The 19,122-nt window shown below is 48.0% G+C and overlaps 6 protein-coding genes across 6 annotated transcripts; 2 read left to right on the forward strand and 4 right to left on the reverse strand.

The window, feature by feature from the left end:
* Nucleotides 1-1,948: 1,948 nt before the first annotated feature.
* On the reverse strand, nucleotides 1,949-3,130 carry N7479_009195 (wax synthase family protein; the record flags this gene model as incomplete). The annotated part of the gene is made up of 1 exon (XM_057256888.1): nucleotides 1,949-3,130. One exon carries the CDS (start codon nucleotides 3,128-3,130, stop codon nucleotides 1,949-1,951), a length of 1,182 nt encoding a protein of 393 aa, XP_057104346.1.
* A 913-nt stretch (nucleotides 3,131-4,043) lies between these two features.
* N7479_009196 (uncharacterized protein) lies at nucleotides 4,044-4,265 on the forward strand (the record flags this gene model as incomplete). The annotated part of the gene is made up of 1 exon (XM_057256889.1): nucleotides 4,044-4,265. One exon carries the CDS (start codon nucleotides 4,044-4,046, stop codon nucleotides 4,263-4,265), a length of 222 nt encoding a protein of 73 aa, XP_057104347.1.
* A 563-nt stretch (nucleotides 4,266-4,828) lies between these two features.
* N7479_009197 (uncharacterized protein) lies at nucleotides 4,829-9,871 on the reverse strand (the record flags this gene model as incomplete). The annotated part of the gene is made up of 4 exons (XM_057256890.1): nucleotides 4,829-8,340; nucleotides 8,718-8,768; nucleotides 8,837-9,467; nucleotides 9,551-9,871. The coding sequence occupies 4 exons, from the start codon at nucleotides 9,869-9,871 to the stop codon at nucleotides 4,829-4,831; spliced, it is 4,515 nt and encodes a 1,504-aa protein (XP_057104348.1).
* A 991-nt stretch (nucleotides 9,872-10,862) lies between these two features.
* N7479_009198 (putative mitochondrial methylglutaconyl-CoA hydratase (Auh)) lies at nucleotides 10,863-11,879 on the reverse strand (the record flags this gene model as incomplete). The annotated part of the gene is made up of 2 exons (XM_057256891.1): nucleotides 10,863-11,433; nucleotides 11,527-11,879. 2 exons carry the CDS (start codon nucleotides 11,877-11,879, stop codon nucleotides 10,863-10,865), a joined length of 924 nt encoding a protein of 307 aa, XP_057104349.1.
* Nucleotides 11,880-12,115: 236 nt separating this feature from the next.
* Nucleotides 12,116-15,263, reverse strand: N7479_009199 (uncharacterized protein; the record flags this gene model as incomplete). Its single annotated transcript, XM_057256892.1, has 2 exons — nucleotides 12,116-15,106; nucleotides 15,231-15,263. 2 exons carry the CDS (start codon nucleotides 15,261-15,263, stop codon nucleotides 12,116-12,118), a joined length of 3,024 nt encoding a protein of 1,007 aa, XP_057104350.1.
* Nucleotides 15,264-15,850: 587 nt separating this feature from the next.
* N7479_009200 (uncharacterized protein) lies at nucleotides 15,851-18,368 on the forward strand (the record flags this gene model as incomplete). The annotated part of the gene is made up of 2 exons (XM_057256893.1): nucleotides 15,851-16,056; nucleotides 16,109-18,368. 2 exons carry the CDS (start codon nucleotides 15,851-15,853, stop codon nucleotides 18,366-18,368), a joined length of 2,466 nt encoding a protein of 821 aa, XP_057104351.1.
* Between the last annotated feature and the right edge of the window lie 754 nt (nucleotides 18,369-19,122).

The following is a 19,122-nucleotide window of genomic DNA, read 5'->3' on the forward strand; positions in this document are numbered from 1 at the left end:
ACGGAATATATATGTCCATAGTTAATTAGCAAAAGTGGAGCGTACGGCCCACAGATATCTCCTTCCGAACCACACCTCTATGGATAGATCCGCTTCCTGGCCCCCGGATAACGGCCCCAGGGAGGTCCCTAAGGTGGGTATCGTGTGATGTAACTACTTGATGTGCTATATTGCCACAGCTTACGAATTTTTAATCTAAGTCCGGTATTTTAAAGGGAATGTGCGACATATTACTGTACAACATAGTTAATGTGACTGAAGGTCAGTAACTGCTGCCCATATATGCTATAATTTGATAGATCACTGTAATAAAACCGGCTCAGGGACTAGTCTCTAAGACGTAGCAACCTAATAGTATGGGCACACAACGGTTATCGACATGGCTAATTTTGATAGCTATCATGCGGTTCAATGTCATCCATGCTCAAAGGCGATATTTATTTAGCGTACGGAATACAAATTATGCGACTAAGTAAATGCTGGCAGTCCACAGGCCCCGCATCGCACGGACCCAGGTCGATCTAAGCTAGAATGAACCGTGGTGCGCAGGAGCTAAATTTGACGCTATTATTAGCGAGCATGGCACTATGGTGATGGATGTACATAGGTACTTCGTACTTTGTACATATGTACATTAGTTAGCAGAAAGATCATCTTGACGGAATTTATATCTCAACTAGTAATTATGAAGCTGAGACTAACAGAATGAATATTCCGCCTCCCCCTTTGGGTCTCTCGGAGAGGGACAATGGACCCCGGTGGGTCGCGTCTTATAATGGGCTACACGTGGACGGGTTCTGTTTTGCAGATCTTCTTTGTAACAATATTATAATATACTATTAGCGGCTTATCACGCTAAGCGAGCTATGCGTAAGGTCTCGTGAATTACGAAATACTATATAAATCATACGCTGTAGTGATTCCCGATTCTACAACCTGCGTGCTGTAATCCCAGAGACAACAATGATCTCCACCGTATAGGAGTCGCTCCCTCCCTCCCTTGCGAAATATTGATCTAAGCAGCAGTTCAAGGTTTGAATTGAGTCAGTCAGGTACGAGGTACGCAAAATCTATGACCCCATATTCAGGCAAAGAAGTTGCAATCCATTCCGTCTAGAACAATACACTAACAAGTTAGTCCTAAGAGACCTTTTTTGAATTTCCTATCCTCCAAAATTCAGGCGCATATTTCAATACAGACGACGCCAATTATTGGCTCTAAAAAGCATGTCAGTTCCAATGCAAAGCAAGTTCAGTGAAAACAGAAAAGACAGATTTGTTGACAGCCAACAAGATTGAAACTTATATGCTCAAGACCAGACTAGTACTGGGTTGGCATCATGGAGCCAACAATACTTGAACAAGCTCACACGCGCACACATGGAACACAATCCATGCATCTGGAAGAGCCTCGTGACCTGCGGGGGAAACGACCCATTGTGACTGTGAAAGACTCGAGGGTGGAGTGGCATACTGGCTCTAAAAAACGAGTGATTAAGTACTATGCCGTGTGGCTAGCTGTGGGGCTTGTGGTTGGGGCGATTATTGGGGTAGTAATTGGAGTTTGCGTGCGTTTTGTAGGTAAATAAATTGCAAGTGTCGAGAGATAATTCATATTTTCCATATTTAAAAGGAAATTATTTTATTTCGAATCAATTTCTGGTTTAATATCAATGTATAACCCAAAGTTTACCAGCTCACATGGATCAAGACACAGAATATTTCATCGGCAGGATAATCTAAATCGGCATTCCGCAGTATTTCATACTTAACATCTTCGACTCAGAGCACTGTCACCTCCGGTAAGCCAATGTCACTAACAGTGCGGACCTTATGGGCAATGGAAAAGTCCAAGATATTGCCAACATATCACACGTTGGCTTTGGTCTACTATACAGAATTGGTTGTATTTTAAATTTCGCAATGAATAAAATTTGCACTTTGACAATCAAAGAGGACTCAACCCCTTGAGATACTGCGAGCCTTCCGTTTCTCGAAGCACAAGATAGACCTTTGGGTATTGCCATTTTGGTACAATCCAGAAGAAAAACCCAAGGAGCCAAGCATAGCCGATAAGCTTTCGGCCTCGCTCTGACAGAAGAATTTGGCACAATCGACTGTTACTCCGCCCTTTCAAAAGCGAGCTAGTTATTGGCACTGCGATTGTTTCGATTGCAGCGGCTCCAAAGTTGGCCATGAAGAAAACAAAATCAGCCGTTGGACAACATGGCTCTCCTGCCTGCCAATCTGCCATGGCATGATAGATAGCAGATAAGAAGAAGGCCCAGAATGCGATAAAAAGCTTTTCAGCGCGTGCACCAGGTGCAAGTTTTGCTATTCGTCGAGTAAAGAACTTACCAGTGTAAGTGCAGGATGGGACCGTCATTCTATGCCAGAACTTGACCCAGAATCGGCGGACGCTGTATGCCTCCAGCGGACTGCCAAACAACGGCGGCCATTCCTCGGGGTTATCAATGCGCAATATCGTAACGAAGAAAATTGATAGCAAAACGTGGCAAGTATCAAGCATCAAATATCCCGTCCAGATCCAGGACACGGACACAAACAAGCGGATTTGGAGCTCGCGTGAATCAATCACTGGCCCTGCATCCGGCCATAGCAAGCGCCTGAATAAGACCTGGCGTGATGGCGCAAAGTCCTGTGCTTCAAGACCAAAGTATAGGAGCGTGAAGGGCTCGACGACACACACGTGCAATAGGCAGCAAATTATAGTTTTACAAAGCCGTCTCACAGCAAAGAAGACTCTGTCCGACGAAGTGACGAAGGAATCTTTTGCTGAGAACACATTCCAGTTGATTTGACGTTGTGGATCAGCCCAGACCTTGTATGCAGATGTCCATGGTAGAGCACCTTGAGGAAGCTTCAGCTGTTCAAAAAACAGCGTACTTGCTGCGTGTAGAACCCAGACGCAGTTTAGAAGTGCCCATAGCCCATTCACACCTGTGTGGGGCCCAAAGTAATAGCTGGTATGGAGCGAATATATGGCAGTGCCGAATATAAAGGGTGAACTTAGAATGCGAGCCCAGGAGGGAAGTTGAATTGCAATGAGAAAGATGAACGTTGAAAAGATGAAAAATCCCGGTGGGATAAGTAGCTCTGAGAGATACATGGTGAAGTATACCCTCAGAATACCCTAGCAAGGTCAGTGTTTATAAAAGATGATTAGATATATATTGAAATAGAACTTTAGTACAGACCTTCTAGATTGGATCTTTCGTATACCTCCGTAACCGTATTCTTGGCACAAGAACTATGAAAGCGAAGACCAAAAAAATAACCAAGTTATTAATTTAATTCAATCTATTAATTAATACCTTCGGAGTTCAAAATACCCGAATATTAGAATCCCAAGAAGCTAACAACGCGATCTACACTCCGTACAGAGTGCCCCGTAAACGCCAAGTCTTTTAATATATTAAGTAGGGCTGGGCAAACCCCTAAAAACGCCCCTTTTTTGGGGGATCTTCGACATTTCAAACAGCAAAGGACATGGCAGGGCATTTCTTTTTACTGGGTGTTGATTCTGATTTTTGCTATCAACTCCTATAGATACTTTGACGCATGTCCGATCTAGATTCTAAATTGGAAAGAAAATAAACTACTCCGTACAAAGAAAGTAGTTCATACAATAACTCGGACAACTCATGTGGGTCTCCCCATCTCACCTATGTCGTAGGTAATTTGGGGGCTACAGTTCCAGGATTGGTATTAAAATGGTACTTTCTCCACCGCGAGTCATTTGAAATTGAATTCAATTCTACTGAAAGATTCCGAGGATATAACCCCCTCAACCACACCCAGTTGGTATTGTCGCTAGTTATCTCGCACCGGTTCAACCCAGTACGTTAGTCCCAAAGTCACTTGCGTAGAGGAATTATACGCTAATGTTGCATTGCCGATTTAGTGGGGACACTGGAGAATTATTTCTGTTGGGCCAGTGATACTAGTCTAACGACGTGATATCTGCTCCATCTCCGTCTTCCGACCCGGCTCAAGGAATATTCATACATGCAACTGCGACCATGGATTGGTTGATGAGCCTATTCACGGGAAGGGATTCTGCAAAAACAGCAGAAAACAAAGCAAAAAAGCGACAGAGCCAAAAGCACAGTCAAAGAGTTCGTGCGCGGGAGAAGGAGCTCCGGCGTGGGAAGGATAATAGAGGCAAACGAGCCAGCTTTTTCTGGGGATCGCCGGGTCAGACATACGAGAGTAATGTTCGTGGTCCGGGTGAAGGAGTTTGAAGAATCAATAAATATTTTGCAGGACTCAATTCTACAGGAGACATATCTACGAAGAAATGCCTTACTTGTAGCATACAACAACTAGGAACATATTGTAATATTGATATCCTTTCTATATATCCTCAGGTCACTATAAAGTATCAGAATCAAGTTAAAAAAGATTTCCATCACAGGCTTCTTGAAGATCTTCCCTTAACAGCTAGTTTTGTAACAAGAGTATGGCTATAGCTACCTAATAACGAAATATAAGCTTGAAATCTTGAATGGACTTTTATTGAGAACGTTTAGTCCATCAAGCCTTCTGTTGAAGCTCCTCTAAATTATATAGTTTTAGTCAACCGACTCTCAACTTCAATTAACACCATACTTTTGGGTATCGCCCAGGCCTCATCAAACAACCGCCTATGCAAAAACAAAAGGATGCAGGATAAGCAAATAGAAAAAGTATGAATGCACCAAAATAACAACCTTGTATGCAATGCAAAGGAACCGAAACCAATAATAATAAAAACAACATTGAATGAAAACCAAGTCCAGAACGCCAATAATAAAATATATCACCATCATGGGAACCGCATACCAAAGCCATCATAATCAAGACGCGTAGGAGAGCTCCCACTGCGCGTACGAGTCCCATACACCGCTTGCCGGGGTGCAGGCCCATAGACCTGACCATCGTGTTGAATCAAAGGACCCGACAAATTCGGATGGTATAGTTGATACTGCTGGGGCTGCCGGGGCATCAGCCGGGTAACTCCATGGAGTCGATGTCGTGCATCTCGCACATCAACGCGGTGTCCGCCAAAGTACAAATACCGCACTGGATCAGTCTCCGGGTTCCAGCCCTGGTTGGAATACTTCAGTCGCTCATCCATTGAGCTGAACTGTCCATGTGATGACATGGGCGGACTGGGGTAGTTGGGATCTGACTGGAGAGCACTGCCTGCAGGAGGCGATTCATTTGTCCAGCTACCGGTCCCGGCAGACATTTGCTGTTGATGCTGCATGCTCAGCGGTGGACTTGGAATCATTACGGAGCCTTGCTGAAAACTTGGAGTTGGCGAGAACCGTGGGGGATACCGCACGGGCTCTGTCGCCCACGATTGATGGGAGTATCCGGAAGAATTACGTGACATTGGCCCAGGGGTGGAGCGCTCTGGGGCTGAGCCTATATGTGTGCTGGCATTAGACGATGACAATGCGCCAGGCATAATCGCAGATGGGTGAGAAATGGGATAAGGTCTGAGGTCATCTGAAGCTGTTATTGAGCCCGATGCTAATTGAGAGGGTCTTCTGCGGCTTGAAAAGGCGACGGAGATGTCCTCATCGTATGGGAACGGTGGTGTATATGGAGTGAGGGTTGGCACGCTTGCAGATAGACTTCGTGGGACCTCCAGATGTGCCAGCGAACCACGCCGAGAGGGACTGCGAGAGGGAGCCCGGGATCCGGGCGCAGTATCTAAATCTCCTCCTTGGTGGTAATTGGGCCTATCAAACTCAGGCTCACTGTAGGTTGTCCGGCTCAGAGGCTCTGTCATTAATTCTCCAGTCACATCCTGAGATAGCGGGGACGTAAAGTTATAGCCCGCTTGACTGTCGAGGGACTCGGTGGACGGTGTCATCTGCAAGCCACCATTTGAATGCAACCCGCTACCTAGATCCAAAGCCTGCAAAGTGGAAAACGATGATGGACGTCTCGCTGTAGAGTCTACCTCTAACATTCGTCGAGTGGCAACAGTCGCATACGTCGGCATGTTCTCTTTGTTTGCTGGTGGAGAAGTGATTGTAGGATGCGGAGCGTCGGCAAACGATTGAGAGTTGCTAGACCGACGCACTGCATCTAATGCTTGTTCGGCCTCTGAAGCCGACATCAAAGAGCTCCTTGTTTCGACAGCGGCTGTGCGGCTTGATGATCCTCTTCCTTGAATATCGGACAGTTTGACCAGCGGAGTGTCGACCTTGGTATCTCTAACGCGACGAGGACCTTTTTTCCACCTGTTTATCTGGTTCCCTTTATTTAACCTGGGCCTTGAGCGTCTGTTGACTACTTGCCACTCCGATAAGCCAGTGTTTGGTGGAGGAGTCGATGAGGGAGGTATCTTGCTCGGTTTGTCCGTGGCTTGGCTCATTTGTGACATGGCCGGAGAGACTTGAATTGCTTCCTTATCTTCGCCGTCCGTTTCATAGCCCTCTTCAGATTCATACCCGGCTTCTCTGAATATATGTGGTGGGAAAAGCTCTAATCTGAACTTAGGATGTGGCATGGTGATCTCTTCGGGAGATTCCGCTCGAGGTGACCCGAGCTCACTCCAGTTGAATGTAGACCGGCGCGATAGACCTTCATCGGCTGACGAATCGCGAAAGGATGATGACGAGCTGCTTGACCTATCGAAAACCGACTTTTGATGCCGTATAGAGTGGTGTGATGAGCTTGGAGACATGTGCTCTATTTGCATGCCTATGAACTTCGTCAATTGTCGCAAATTCTCTCGCGTTTCGCGAACGATTAGTGGATGGCTATTGATTGCCGCTTTCTTTGGGAAGAGCTCAAGCAGTCGTAAAGCGTGAGTTTCGTACTCTCGGTGGTCCCGGACAAGGCCACAGTCTTCGTAATGAGCCATCCGCTCCCTAGCAGCTTCGTAAGACGTGATGAGAAAACGAGTGGCAACAATCAACCAAGTATTAAAGTAACCAGGATCATTCTTGCTCATACTGCCTTTGTTCTCCTCGTCCCTGATGCGGAGCTCATCGCGACAGAACCCCTGCACCACACTGTGGATCTTGACTACGTCAACCACTGATTCATGACGGTAAATAGAGAAAAATTCGTCTTGGCTGCTCTCTGTTAGGGAATCTGAGAGTTCCGGGACAGTCTTCACATCAGAGCTCATCTGATCACCCTCAAAACGAAGCACAGATAATCCTTGCTGGAAAAGGTTGGCATCTGAAATCCGTTCAACCAACCCATAGTGAATGAGAGTCCCAAGTGTGGTATCGAGATCAGGATCTTCTCCAGCTTGGGCACTGGTCTGAATCTCCAAATTGGCAGCTGCCATAGCCGCTCGACCGAGGCTCAGAAGGCCCACTGGCACCTGGTGGCCAAGAAATGAGAGAAGATTAATCAAGTGCAACGCCTGCTTTTGCTGCAATCGAAACAAATCATTCATGATGATCAAGAAAGGCTCTGCGAGCTTCTTGTCCGTCACCTGGGATTTGACATGATACTTTTCAATCGGTTTACCCGTTGCATTGAGGCGGTGGCCAATTGCATGGATTGCCAAAGGCAGACATTCATAGTGCTCAACTATCCGGATAGCCTTCGAGATTTGCTCGGGTGTCGCTCGCATAATCCCAAGATCCTTGAACAGAAGATTGCAAGCGTCTTCCACTTTCAGCCGCGAGATCATCAGGCAATATGGCTCGTACAGTCGCTGCTTTTTGCGCAGTGTTGTATCAACCGAGGTGTATATAATACTGCACTGCTGGCTCCACGGCAAAACCTCCCTGAACTTATTAATATCGTCATCGCAGTCGAAGGTGACACCGTCGAAAACGAGGAGCCAATCTTTGCGTGTCTGAAGCCAATTACGGACTGCATCCACGTACTTTTGAGTCTCGTGATACTCAGGGTTTCCGGTCACTTTCTGTTCAATTAGCGTGGCTGCTTGTGCAATCTCCCAAAAGGACTTGTACGTCGATTCGCGGGACTTGGCGTCAATCCAAAATATGCCTCCTGGGTAGCAGTCACGCCGAGTGAATACGTACTGCCGTGCTAGATGTGTCTTGCCGGAGCCTGGACCGCCCGAGATCAGTACGGCCATTGTCTTTTCTGGACGCGCCTTGGCCCTGAACAAGCGGTTATGTAACACTTCAAGTTCTTTCTCCATTCCAAAAAAGGTAGCATTAGGATGAAACCCCGCAGGTGCCACAAATAGGGCCGAATCCTTGGTGGAATACTGGGGTATTTGGAGAAGCTGACTGTTTCCCAGATCAGACACTGGGGAATTCCGACCTTCTGTCGCAGGAGAGCGCGGCAGATATACGGATTGGCCTATGAAGAAGTCAGCCAGTGTGGCTATAACAAATGTCATAATTCTCATATTGAGAAGAGTGAAGGTCGGCTAGTTTGAGGACATGAGATGGGAGCCTCCCTGACAGGACGAACAATCGCAGTACAAAAAGATATATCACACTGCAAATTGTATCAGAAAGAATAAAGTGGATTTGCAAAAATATTAGGCCCCTTAGCTCGGTAACGAATGGTCAGGGGATCATAGACAAGTATTGGGATAGACATGAGCAAACCGAGCTCGAAGCAAAAGCAGAATAAAATTAAAGGCCAAAAGCAAACGGGGCTCGCTGGAAAATAGCATCAAACAGGAGGCTCCTCAATCTCATAGTCTCTCAACGTGACAGCCACTTCCGGTGCAGGGAGAAGGTATGAAGTCCTACCTGTTTCGTTCAAATCAGGCATGCTTCGATTTGCCGGATCATCTATTCTTGCTGTAATAGTTAGCATGTGAAAAAAGAAGAATCATACCAAAAGGGTGCTAGTTTTGAGAAAGACGTACCGTCATAGATTTCCCTAGCCTTAGCCTTCTTTTCCTGGGTGCGGGCTTTCCTCTCTTCCATCCAGCGATCCGTAATCACAGCAGGAGCCTGGCGTGAGTACCGGAGAATCGCCTCCGCGACAACCTCATAGCCCGCCGCATTGTCATCGTCAAACTTGCACATATGACTGTGGTCAGCCTCGATACCCGCCCTCTCAACACCCTCCATGTATGGTGCGGCTGAGTGCTCGTCGACGATCACTTCGCGGGTACCATGCATATCGGTGGACCTTGTTTCATGGAAGAAGTAGATGTGGAACCGGCCCATGATATCAACGAATAGACTGTTAATGTTCTGCAAGGTTTCATTGTTGGTCCGCAGAGCTTTGACAAGCTGCGGAGACGCTTCCATGAACTTCTTCGGGAGCACAGCATTACAGATTTTTTGCAATAGCATACCCCATTTTGCAATGTCAGATCCATTGTGAGGTGTACCGAGGAAGAGGATGCCAAAAGTCGAAACATAGACGGAGCGTAGATGCTCGGTCTTCTCACTCGAGAGACTACGAGAGTATATCAAGGCGCGTTTCACAATCAGGCCCCCCAGCGAGTGACATATGAAAACGATCGGACGATTGGAGCAGTCTCGCAGCTATATTAGAAATCAGGTCAGTTCTTGAAGTTTCAGAAGATATCAAAAGAGCAATCGAAGCGAAAAACGAGACGCCAACCTACATTTCGATTAGCAGCGAGACTGGATGCAAGAGTCTCTGCATGGCTGACGACAGAATCACGCGAAGCTCCGTCTGTGAAGGCAGTGACGTTGGCATTGTAGCCATAAGTGAGAATGCGGGGACACTGCGAGGCAAGCACGTCCGGGAGAAGGTCAGTAGGCCAGAAGCAACCAGTAGTTTTGCTAGTCCAAGAGTCGTGAGGATGGCCGTTGAGACCGTGAACGAAGACGATATCGATCGTTGGATTATCGCGCGGGGTATAGATTTGCGTCAAGCCAAAGGCCTTGATGGCCTTTGGATCGACAATACGGGGCTTAGACATGGCAATGGATGGGACTAAAGCAGAGTCAAGATGCTATTGCCATAGCATAGTTGAGAAAAAAAAAAGGAGTCAAGAATCAGGAGCTTTGCTTTTTATAAACATATAATCCAGGTGACTGAGGTGAGGGTGACTGGGGTAACTAGGGTGACTGACCCAGGTCACCCGGACTATTTTAGTCCATGGGATTTCAGCATCGGTTTTGAATCCCGGGGCAAATATTACATTTGTGCTTTCCCTTGTTTTTCTTTTCCCAGGTTGTTTTGCTTATTGGTAGTTTAACCCGGGGTTCCTTGCACAGCCTTGTTCGGGTAACTTGCCAGGTACCGTGCCACTCCCGAGGTCAGACCTCGAGTTGCCGTTATTCATAGATACATGCATTATATCATGGCATCAGTGTGCCTTGTACTTTTTCGGAGTGCTGCCTTACAACATCCTAGTATAGTAGCCAATGAGTCACATAGAACCATGGGAAATAAAACATGACTAATTTTGGCAGTTTTTTTATGTGATGTCCTTGTAATCTCATTGAGACGGTCTATACATAGCTGTAGCCTATTTATGTTCAGAGTAAGATATATTCATAGAACTATAACGAGGATCGACAGGCAGAAGTTTAGGGCACATCCATATGGAGATAAAAGATATCAGATCCAATTAGGGCTGTCTATATTCTATGGTATATACACTATTTACTATTTACACTGGATCATTCCAAGGTTGTTTTATGAGAGAAGATCTATGTACTTTTTACCGGTATTGGAGCCTCATGACCAAACAAGGCATGTCCACATGATGTCTTAGTACCAAAATACCATTTTACATTAAGTACCTAAGTACATATGTAGTTCTACTATAGTTCTACTCAGCCTGGCTATGTCAGTTTTGCTTATTCTGGGCTACCAATAGGAGGAATCTGCACATAAAAATACATGGAATTATAGGATAGATCATTTTGATATATAGTTACCTAGATAGATCACCTTTTTCTACATTACCTCCCACGGAACGCCGGCTTCCGCTTCTCAACAAAGGCGCGCAGCGCCTCATAGCGATCATCAGTCTCAATGACCCCCTCATACGCCGCATTCTCCGCCCGCTCACCAAGAGCATGAGCCTCAACAGCCTGCATCGCCATCTTGATAGCAATGGGACCACCTTCACAGATATCCAGAGCGAGTTTGATACTCTCCCGCAGAACACGTTCGCGCGCAGCACCCTCCTGCGTCTCCTCCTCAGGCAGCACCTCTACAAGCCGGTCACAGAGTCCAATGAAGTAAGCCTCGGGTCCAGTGACCCGGCGCCCGGTGAGGATCATGTCTCGGGCGCGGTTCACACCAACAATCAAAGGCAGTCGGTATGTGCCGCCGGCGCCGGGGATAATAGCGAGACGTGTTTCGGGGAGGCCGACGACGCTGGATGAAGCGAAAACGCGTAGGGTTGTGCACAGGGCGAGCTCGAGACCGCCGCCGAGGGCCATAGAGGACACGGCGGAGATAGTGGGGATTTGGAGTGAGGCGAGGTTTTTGAAGGTGGAGCGGAGTTTGAGGAGGAAATCTTCGGTTCTGGATCGCGTTGAGTAGTTAGCTGCATATGTTCGCGTAGATTCGTGTTTCAAGCCCGGGGCGCTGGGCACCGGGTATGGGGTTGTCTCTCACTCGGCCATGCTCATGTTGGCGCGTTCCTTCAGGTCTGCGCCCGCGCAGAATGCTGCATCTGCACTACTAGCTATAACTAATGCCCGGGTTGGCCCGTTGCCTTTTTCGGCGGCGATAGCGTCCACATGTTTCGAGAGCGCGTCGAGTAATTGGGTTGAGATCGCGTTGCGAGCTTTGGGTCGGTTCAACTGCAACACGCGCACATGCCCCGAGCCCGGGGCGGGGATCTGCTGGGTCTTGATAATGTCTTCTTCTGTACTGGTGCTATAGCGTGAGATGAAAACCCGGGTAGGCACGGCGGTCGCCCGGAGGTGGGCGAGGGGTGCGGAGAGGCGGACGAGGCGTGATGACATGATGGCTACCATTGTGCAGGTGACAATTCAAAGATCGAGTGGGATTACACTCGACCGTGATATTGAAATAAGAGAAGATTGATGCGCGGGAAATTTCTCAGGTGGAACTTGTTTTCGGAGCTCGGGTGTGGGGAAAGCTGTGATGCCGACGATTACCGACAAAAAGATGAATGAGATATATGGGGTATCATGTACATTGACAAAAGTCCTCTAAAACTACAATATTATATACACAGTCACTGACAGTATTCTGTAACCTCCGCATCACTCGGCCAGTCCCAGCCTGTCCGGCTGATAAGGTCGTATGCCTCCACGATCAGGTCCGATGGTACCCGAGTGTCAATCCGTTGCTGTCGTCGCTCCAAAAACACCCTGATCGCCACAAAGGTTCGACGCATCATTTTGCCACCGTTTGCATGTTCATCTGCAGCTTCCTTGAGCAGATCAGCTGACCGACTCATCCAGTGCAGCAGATGTAACAACCCTTCATCATCTCCTACAGACCCCAGAGCCCGAACAAAGGCATGTAGCGTAGCAGGTGATGGTATTTGCAGCATCGAGGGAACATTGGGATTTGTGTCAGAAGCGATTTCTGCGGCAAAGACACTTCGTTCCGCATGCTCCGAGGTTTTGGAGGCTGGGAGAACAAGATGATCAAACTGACGCTTCAAGACGTGCAGCGCGTGCTGCATCAAAGCGTCAACATCGTCATCGCCTTCTTTTTTCGCCTTGAGACGACGAATACGAGCTTTATGAATCAACATAAAGCTTTGTTCGGTAGTGCCAGGGTGTCTGAGGGCAGCATCAATGGCTTTTGTAAACGTCACACATAAAATGCGGAATCCCTCTTCGCCAAGTTCGACATCACGCTGCCGCATCCAACTCAATGCTCTGAGAGCCTGGTGCCATGCCAGTATGCGCTGAAGACTTCGGCTTCTTGCACCATAATACCCAGCCAGGCGCTCACGGGTCAGGGCAAATAGAATGTGGGTCCAGGCCGGGGTGTAGGGAGCACATCGCAATTTTGTCAATTGGATCGCATGCCATAAAGCCCTTGGGTGATGCTGGTTTCCTGGATGTTCCTGAGAATATGCGACGAGGTCCACTTTGGCACCGATCGAGCAGTCAGCGGCTATCAAGGCCGGGAAACGATCCGCTGAGAGAATATTACGATTGCTGACATCCAAATTGGCAATATCTGAATGTGTGCATAAAAACTTGATGAACGATGCAAATACCAAGTCCGGCAATTCATGGAAATCCTTGAGGTCCAAGCTGTGGTATTTGTGGGACTCGCTCCGCACAACGGAGAGCACCTCAATTTGGGAATTTGTCAGGCCACTGCATTGGAGATAGTGCAATCCCGAACGTAGAGAAGGAGCCGATTGAAGTAGTAGGCTGAGGAATCTGCCAGAAGGCCGAAGCCCCTGTGCGCACATCTGATCAAGGAACTCATCCACGGTAGGTGGTTCTGTGGCCACGTAGATAATGTCACGAGCAGAAGCCGGTTCGGGGTGAACTTCGCGGCCATCGCCTGGTAGAGCATGACTCATTTGGTCAAACTCGCGTTCTATAGCGTTCCGTCGGTAAATTAACTTTTCGGCCATGGCAGCGTAAATGGCACCCTTCGGAGGCAGTCCATGGTCCTGATAGGAGAGAAAGCACGCCCAGGCCTCACGGACAGTCCTCGTTGCTCGAATGCGAGCAACCCACATTTCATGATGATTCGACTTGGATCCATGTCCGTCCGGCAAAGCTTGTGGGCGACGCATCATAGCCCTCGTCTGCACTGTAGGGCTATGATCTGTGTCCCAACCCGCCAAAATCGAGGATATGTCCTCCCAAAGACGATGAGAATAGCCGGCATCTTTCATTTGCGAAAGTACCTGCATCGCACGGCTGAACATCCCTTCATTGCCGCGCTGGGAATCAATTCCCAGTTTCTCTTCCTTCCACGGAGGCCATGATGGAGCTTTCAGTTCAGCAGACTGGCGCTCTTCAAACGTTTTCTTATGGGCCAGCTGAACCGCAACAACTGCTCGATATCCTTTTCTTGTGACGGGTAGGACGGGCTTGTGGGTGGCCATGGCTCGAAGAAGCTCAAATTGCGCTTGTTGTTGGATATATGTTGAGCGGTAAGGAGCAATGTTGGACGGTATGGAAAGTAACCAGAGACAATCATTAAATTTGACGGTTTTGACGCGATCATCATGTTGAGTCGCCAAAACCGATCTCTCGGTGTTGTCTGCCCTTGGGACTGAGAGGAAGCGGGCAAACGCGCGTGCAATAGTGAGAAGCGATTGCGGCCACACGCGCCGAGCATGACGGATTAGGCGAACTACCAGAATCATGCAGGTTCCAGAATCGATTTGAGGGCGGAAGTCCTCGGGAGATAGCTCAAGATCATGTTCGGCAACCTTGATAGGAGTTTGAGTGATGGGGAAGGTATGTCCGCTCATGAGATGTAAAGAGTGGATCAAGAGCAAACGGAACGTGTGAGCGTCGAGGTTTTGTTGTCTCAAAATATAGAGTGGGATAAAAGGTGGAATGTTTGGACTAGTAGCACCAGACTTGGCTCTTTCGGTTTCGATCGAGAACAGCCGCACCATTGCCTCGTGGGGATCCTGGCTCTTCATGATCCAAGCCCAAGCAGTCACATCGGCGGCATCATAGCCACGCGATGACAAGTAATTATGACTTGTGTTTCTGAATACTGTCTGGAGAGCTGCATCCAAATCCTTCTCCGTACGCTTATCTGACGCAGATGAAAGCACTGAATCCACCTCTCGTATATACTCCCCAAGAATAACCGGCAGTGACGGCTTTCTTGGTCGACCAACTGTCTTCAACTCATTCTGTGTTTGGTTTGCGTATTTGAAGTGAGCCCGATCAAGCCCAGCTGATTGGCCATCGTATCCAAGGGCGTAGCCAGCGTTTCGCAAAGCTTTGGAGAGATATTCGGCGGGCTTCGGTTTCACTCTGATGCCGGGGGTCTTTTCAAGCTTTTTCTTTCCAGCTAAGCTATTAACTGCGTCTTGTGGTACTGCTGCGCATTGTTCGTCGAGTGAGGATTCTGGCCGCTTTTGGTTGAAGTAATCATCAAGCTGTGAGGGTTGAGTGTCGATTGTAGGCGACTCGGGCACATTGAGGAACGCAGTGGACTGAAACGAACGGAAGCTGCCTGGGCTAAGGCCAGGCAGGGAATTGCGCGAATAATGTACAGGAAACTTGGTACCATGATTTCAGCACAGTATCCATCAATGGGGGGACTCAAAAAAAATCACCTTATATAAACGACTATTGAGCAGGTCTGCTCTTAGCCGCGATACTCCCGAAAGGCTTCGGGCATACTTGAAAACTGATGACATCCATGAACGTAGTCATGGGTGAAAGTGCCTGAACGCCACAGACCCATTCAATAGGCTCAAAGATGTAATTGTCTCCGAAGATGAGAGAAGTCAAGTCTCAAGTCCGAAAAATACAACAAATCGCGCGGCAGAAAATTGGGTCACGTGACTGATCGTCAGAAGGCGCGCCATTCCGAAAAGCGCAACCCAGTGAACGTTCTCTCTAGACAGAAAAAAAGAGACCACTTGACCGATTTGTTCGAGGGTTGCCTATTGCATTGATCATTGTCCTAACTCCTTGGTCTCTTTTGAGAATTATATCTGCCTCATATTTACCTCTTTTATTGTGGTGACGTGAAGGTTTTATCTTCCCCCTCGCTCTTCGCGATCCCCATCTTCTCTAAGGATTCGCTTTGACGCCCTACCATCGAGGTTTCTTAGACTCTTGCTTTCCGAACCAAGTATCAACCTCAACATTAAATCGCCAGCAAACATTTATTTCCTCGATCGCGTCTTACCAATCTTTACTTTCAAACTTCTGATTTGTGGACCCCCCATCTATTGCATTGGAGGGGACCGCGTCAAAGCAAGTATCAACCTTGACCTCGGCGCGACTTCGCAACCATGAGCGCCGACGAAGCTGGAGACACAACCCCCATGTCCGCCACAAATGGGGAACCTCATCCCGACCCTGCTACTATTGCAACCACTGGAAAACGGAAGCGCTCCACTCAGGACGACAAACCGAGCACTGATTCAAATGCCACTACCTCGCGCGATCGAGCAAATCTCCATGAAACTCTTCGCAGCTTGGTTGAGCTCTTACTAAAGTAAGCAATGATGAAATTATATGGTTCTTATTATTATACTGACAAGCACCAGGCATGACACTGAACTCCAACTCCTCTCTTGCCCCTTCCCAAATACAAACGCTAAGCCTCGAACGAAGCGCGCAAAGGTTTCTGGCGATCCAGAAACCTCCAACATTCAAACACGCGTCACCTCGGGCAAATACAACACATTACAGGAATTCCTTTCCGACATTGAAAGGGCATCAGCTGCTGTAATTGAACGCAATCAAACTCAGTCCAATGGTGTGAAAGAGGATGGGGCACCTTTGAATGAGGTGGTCAACCGGATCGCAGCATTCAAAAAACATATGAACAGCTTGATCGGCCAATCGTTCGTCAACCAACCCGAGGTCAAAACAGAGACTATGGAAGACGATACCGACGAGTCAACAGAGCTTCATGCGATCAATGTCTGCCAGCGAGAGGATAAGCCCGCCCTAACGCTCTTCGGAAATCCATCGAATCCCAAGCAACTATTTTCAAGTCTTCAAAAATCGGTGAAGGTGCCATTGCAGTCCGAATCGGGGCCTGAGAAGTTTGTTGAAGTGCAGGAGGAGCTGCGTGAGCTTGCCCTGCCTAATGGTATCACAGCCACCAAAGTCATCCCTTACAATCTTGATGCTGCGTCTCAGCCATCAAAGCGGACATTTGGGGAGGTTTTCGCTCCACGCGAAACATTAACAAAGCTGGAACCTCCGCGTAAACGATCTCACCGATCTAGTTCGACTACATGGACGGATCGCTTTGACGCGACTTTCGATGTCAGAACATTTTTGGGAGAGCGTAGCAACTACTGCCTGGCACCTCTGCCTTCAACCCAATGGCTCCAATATGGTGGAGTCACATCATCACCTGCCTATTGGGACCGTGTAGAAAAGCATACAGATTCAGATAATGTTCAACGGCATGGCGATCCTGCCCTTTGGACTGGCCCCGATTCATCTGCTTTCCAGGGTGTCTTCTCGTCATTTGCTCCTTCTTACGACAGCTCCGGCGCGATTGTACAGCTGGATTCGAAGGATATGGTATGGTGGGGACAACGGGGTGCGGACCGCGTGAACACCTTGCTGTCGATTCCATGGGAAGGAGATGTCAAACAAAATTACACTCCAACTGCCCAGCCTGGCAACATTGGCGAACTTGATGAGAGCATTCTAGATGAAATGGTCGAGTCATTCAACGCCCAAGACTTTGCTGGGGCCATCACAGAAACCGATCCGAGTAGTGAAGTCGACCCAGAATCAAAAGAGATCAAGCAAATGCTTGAGGAAGTTTCCGACTTGCTCGATACTCTCAGTTCCTACCAGCGACTTCGAAGTCTCAAAAGTCCTTCTGATCTCCTCCCACCTGGTCAACAAGTGCCCGAGTCAAATGAAACACTTGCTCTTCATTTGGCCGACGTGAGTACGCCCTCTGAAGCCGAGGCCCTTGTATATGATACCCTCAAGGCAAGCCTTGCTGCAATCGTCCGCAACTTGCCACCTTATGCAGTTGCTAAATTGGATGGTCATCGGCTCGCTGAGTTGAATATCAGCCAAAAGATTTTGATAGACACTCCTGACTATAATGGTACCATGGAAAAGGATGACTTCACTTTGTCACAAGAAAGGGCTGCAGCATTGATCGCAGCAGCCAGTGCCGCAAATCGAACTTCAACACCGGCTACCTCACGGCCTAGTAATTACCAAGGCTCTCACAATGCATACAATCAACGTGCTTTTGCTTCTAATACACGGGCTCCGCCTCAGCCCGGGTTCCAGGTCACACCGCAACACGCACGGCAACCCTCAGCGCCAACTACATACACGCATGCTTATGGTGCGGGTCGTCCGCCAAGCACACCCAGCCAACGCCCAGCCAACGCTCCTCAATACGCGCAAATCAACCCGCAATACAGCCAGGCCACCCAGGCTCCTCAATACCAGCGTTCTGCTTCCAATGGGTATGCCCAAGTCTCTCCGCAGCCTTATACACCACAGCCCAGGCAGCCAGGCACATTCAACGCCACGCCACAGGGGCGTACGCCCTATGCGACTGCAACCTCAAATCAGAGAGTTCAATACTCGAGCCAAACTCCTTCACAGGCTGGCTACTCAAACTCTGCCGCTAGTGCCACATACTCTCGTAGTGCAGCCGAACAAGCTGCGCTGATGGACAGGAATAAGGCACAACTGGCAGCTCGACAGACAGGCCACAGTCCTTCAACACCTCAACCGCTGGATGCCCGCGCTTCCCAAGAGGGCAGCATGACACCAGGAAGCAAACAAAATGGCACGCCCCTTTCGACATAGGGCCTGACCTTTGCGTGGATTTGAGCATGAGGGGTTAAGTTCAAATTTCAAAATGCGGCTTGCTTTTTGAAGAGAGACAAAGCTCCAACATTGCATTCCTCTACAATCGGCTTTCTACTTTATTGATTTTTGCATTTTTCTCTTTTCTATTTTCGCGTCGTATTATGAGCTCTGGGCGTGATCCGCGTCTCCGAATTTTTTTCTCTCCAACTGTGTTGTTAATGAACCTCTTGATCCCTGGCTTTGTATGATCTCTTCTTTATTTGGTGTTGTATTATGGACTAAGCGATTGGCGTGGATGGTTTTTTTTCTAAGACAGGTCGGCCTAGGTGTAAGGCTGCCATTGCGATATAGCTAAGTCTTGCTTGGAGAATTACTTCTTTTTTCGCTCCTGGTGCAATTTAATCAATATGCTGCATACCAGTATACCTCATATTTTTCAATGCAGAGATTCGACATAAAGAGATCTTGAGACAAGAGCCTGCAAAGGGTTCCTAAAATCATATATCGTAAATAGTACATTGCTCGATAGAATTTCCTATATAAAAACACATGTCCTGCTATAGCATCTCTCAGTCAAATGTATCCCCTGCCCAATGCTCATAGGCCATTATATGCCAGGCCCGAGAAACTCGTCTATCTGCCCTATCCAATTATTGAAGCGATCGCCCATAAAATGAACGCCATCTCTTTCTTGTGCCCAGTAGTGAGTACCCTTCCAATATTCCCTTCATAAAAGACAAAAAAGAAAATC

The sequence above is a fragment of the Penicillium vulpinum genome (assembly GCF_028829585.1).
Source record: "Penicillium vulpinum strain IBT 29486 chromosome Unknown utg000004l_segment0_segment0, whole genome shotgun sequence".
Taxonomy (NCBI): Eukaryota; Fungi; Ascomycota; class Eurotiomycetes; order Eurotiales; family Aspergillaceae; genus Penicillium; species Penicillium vulpinum.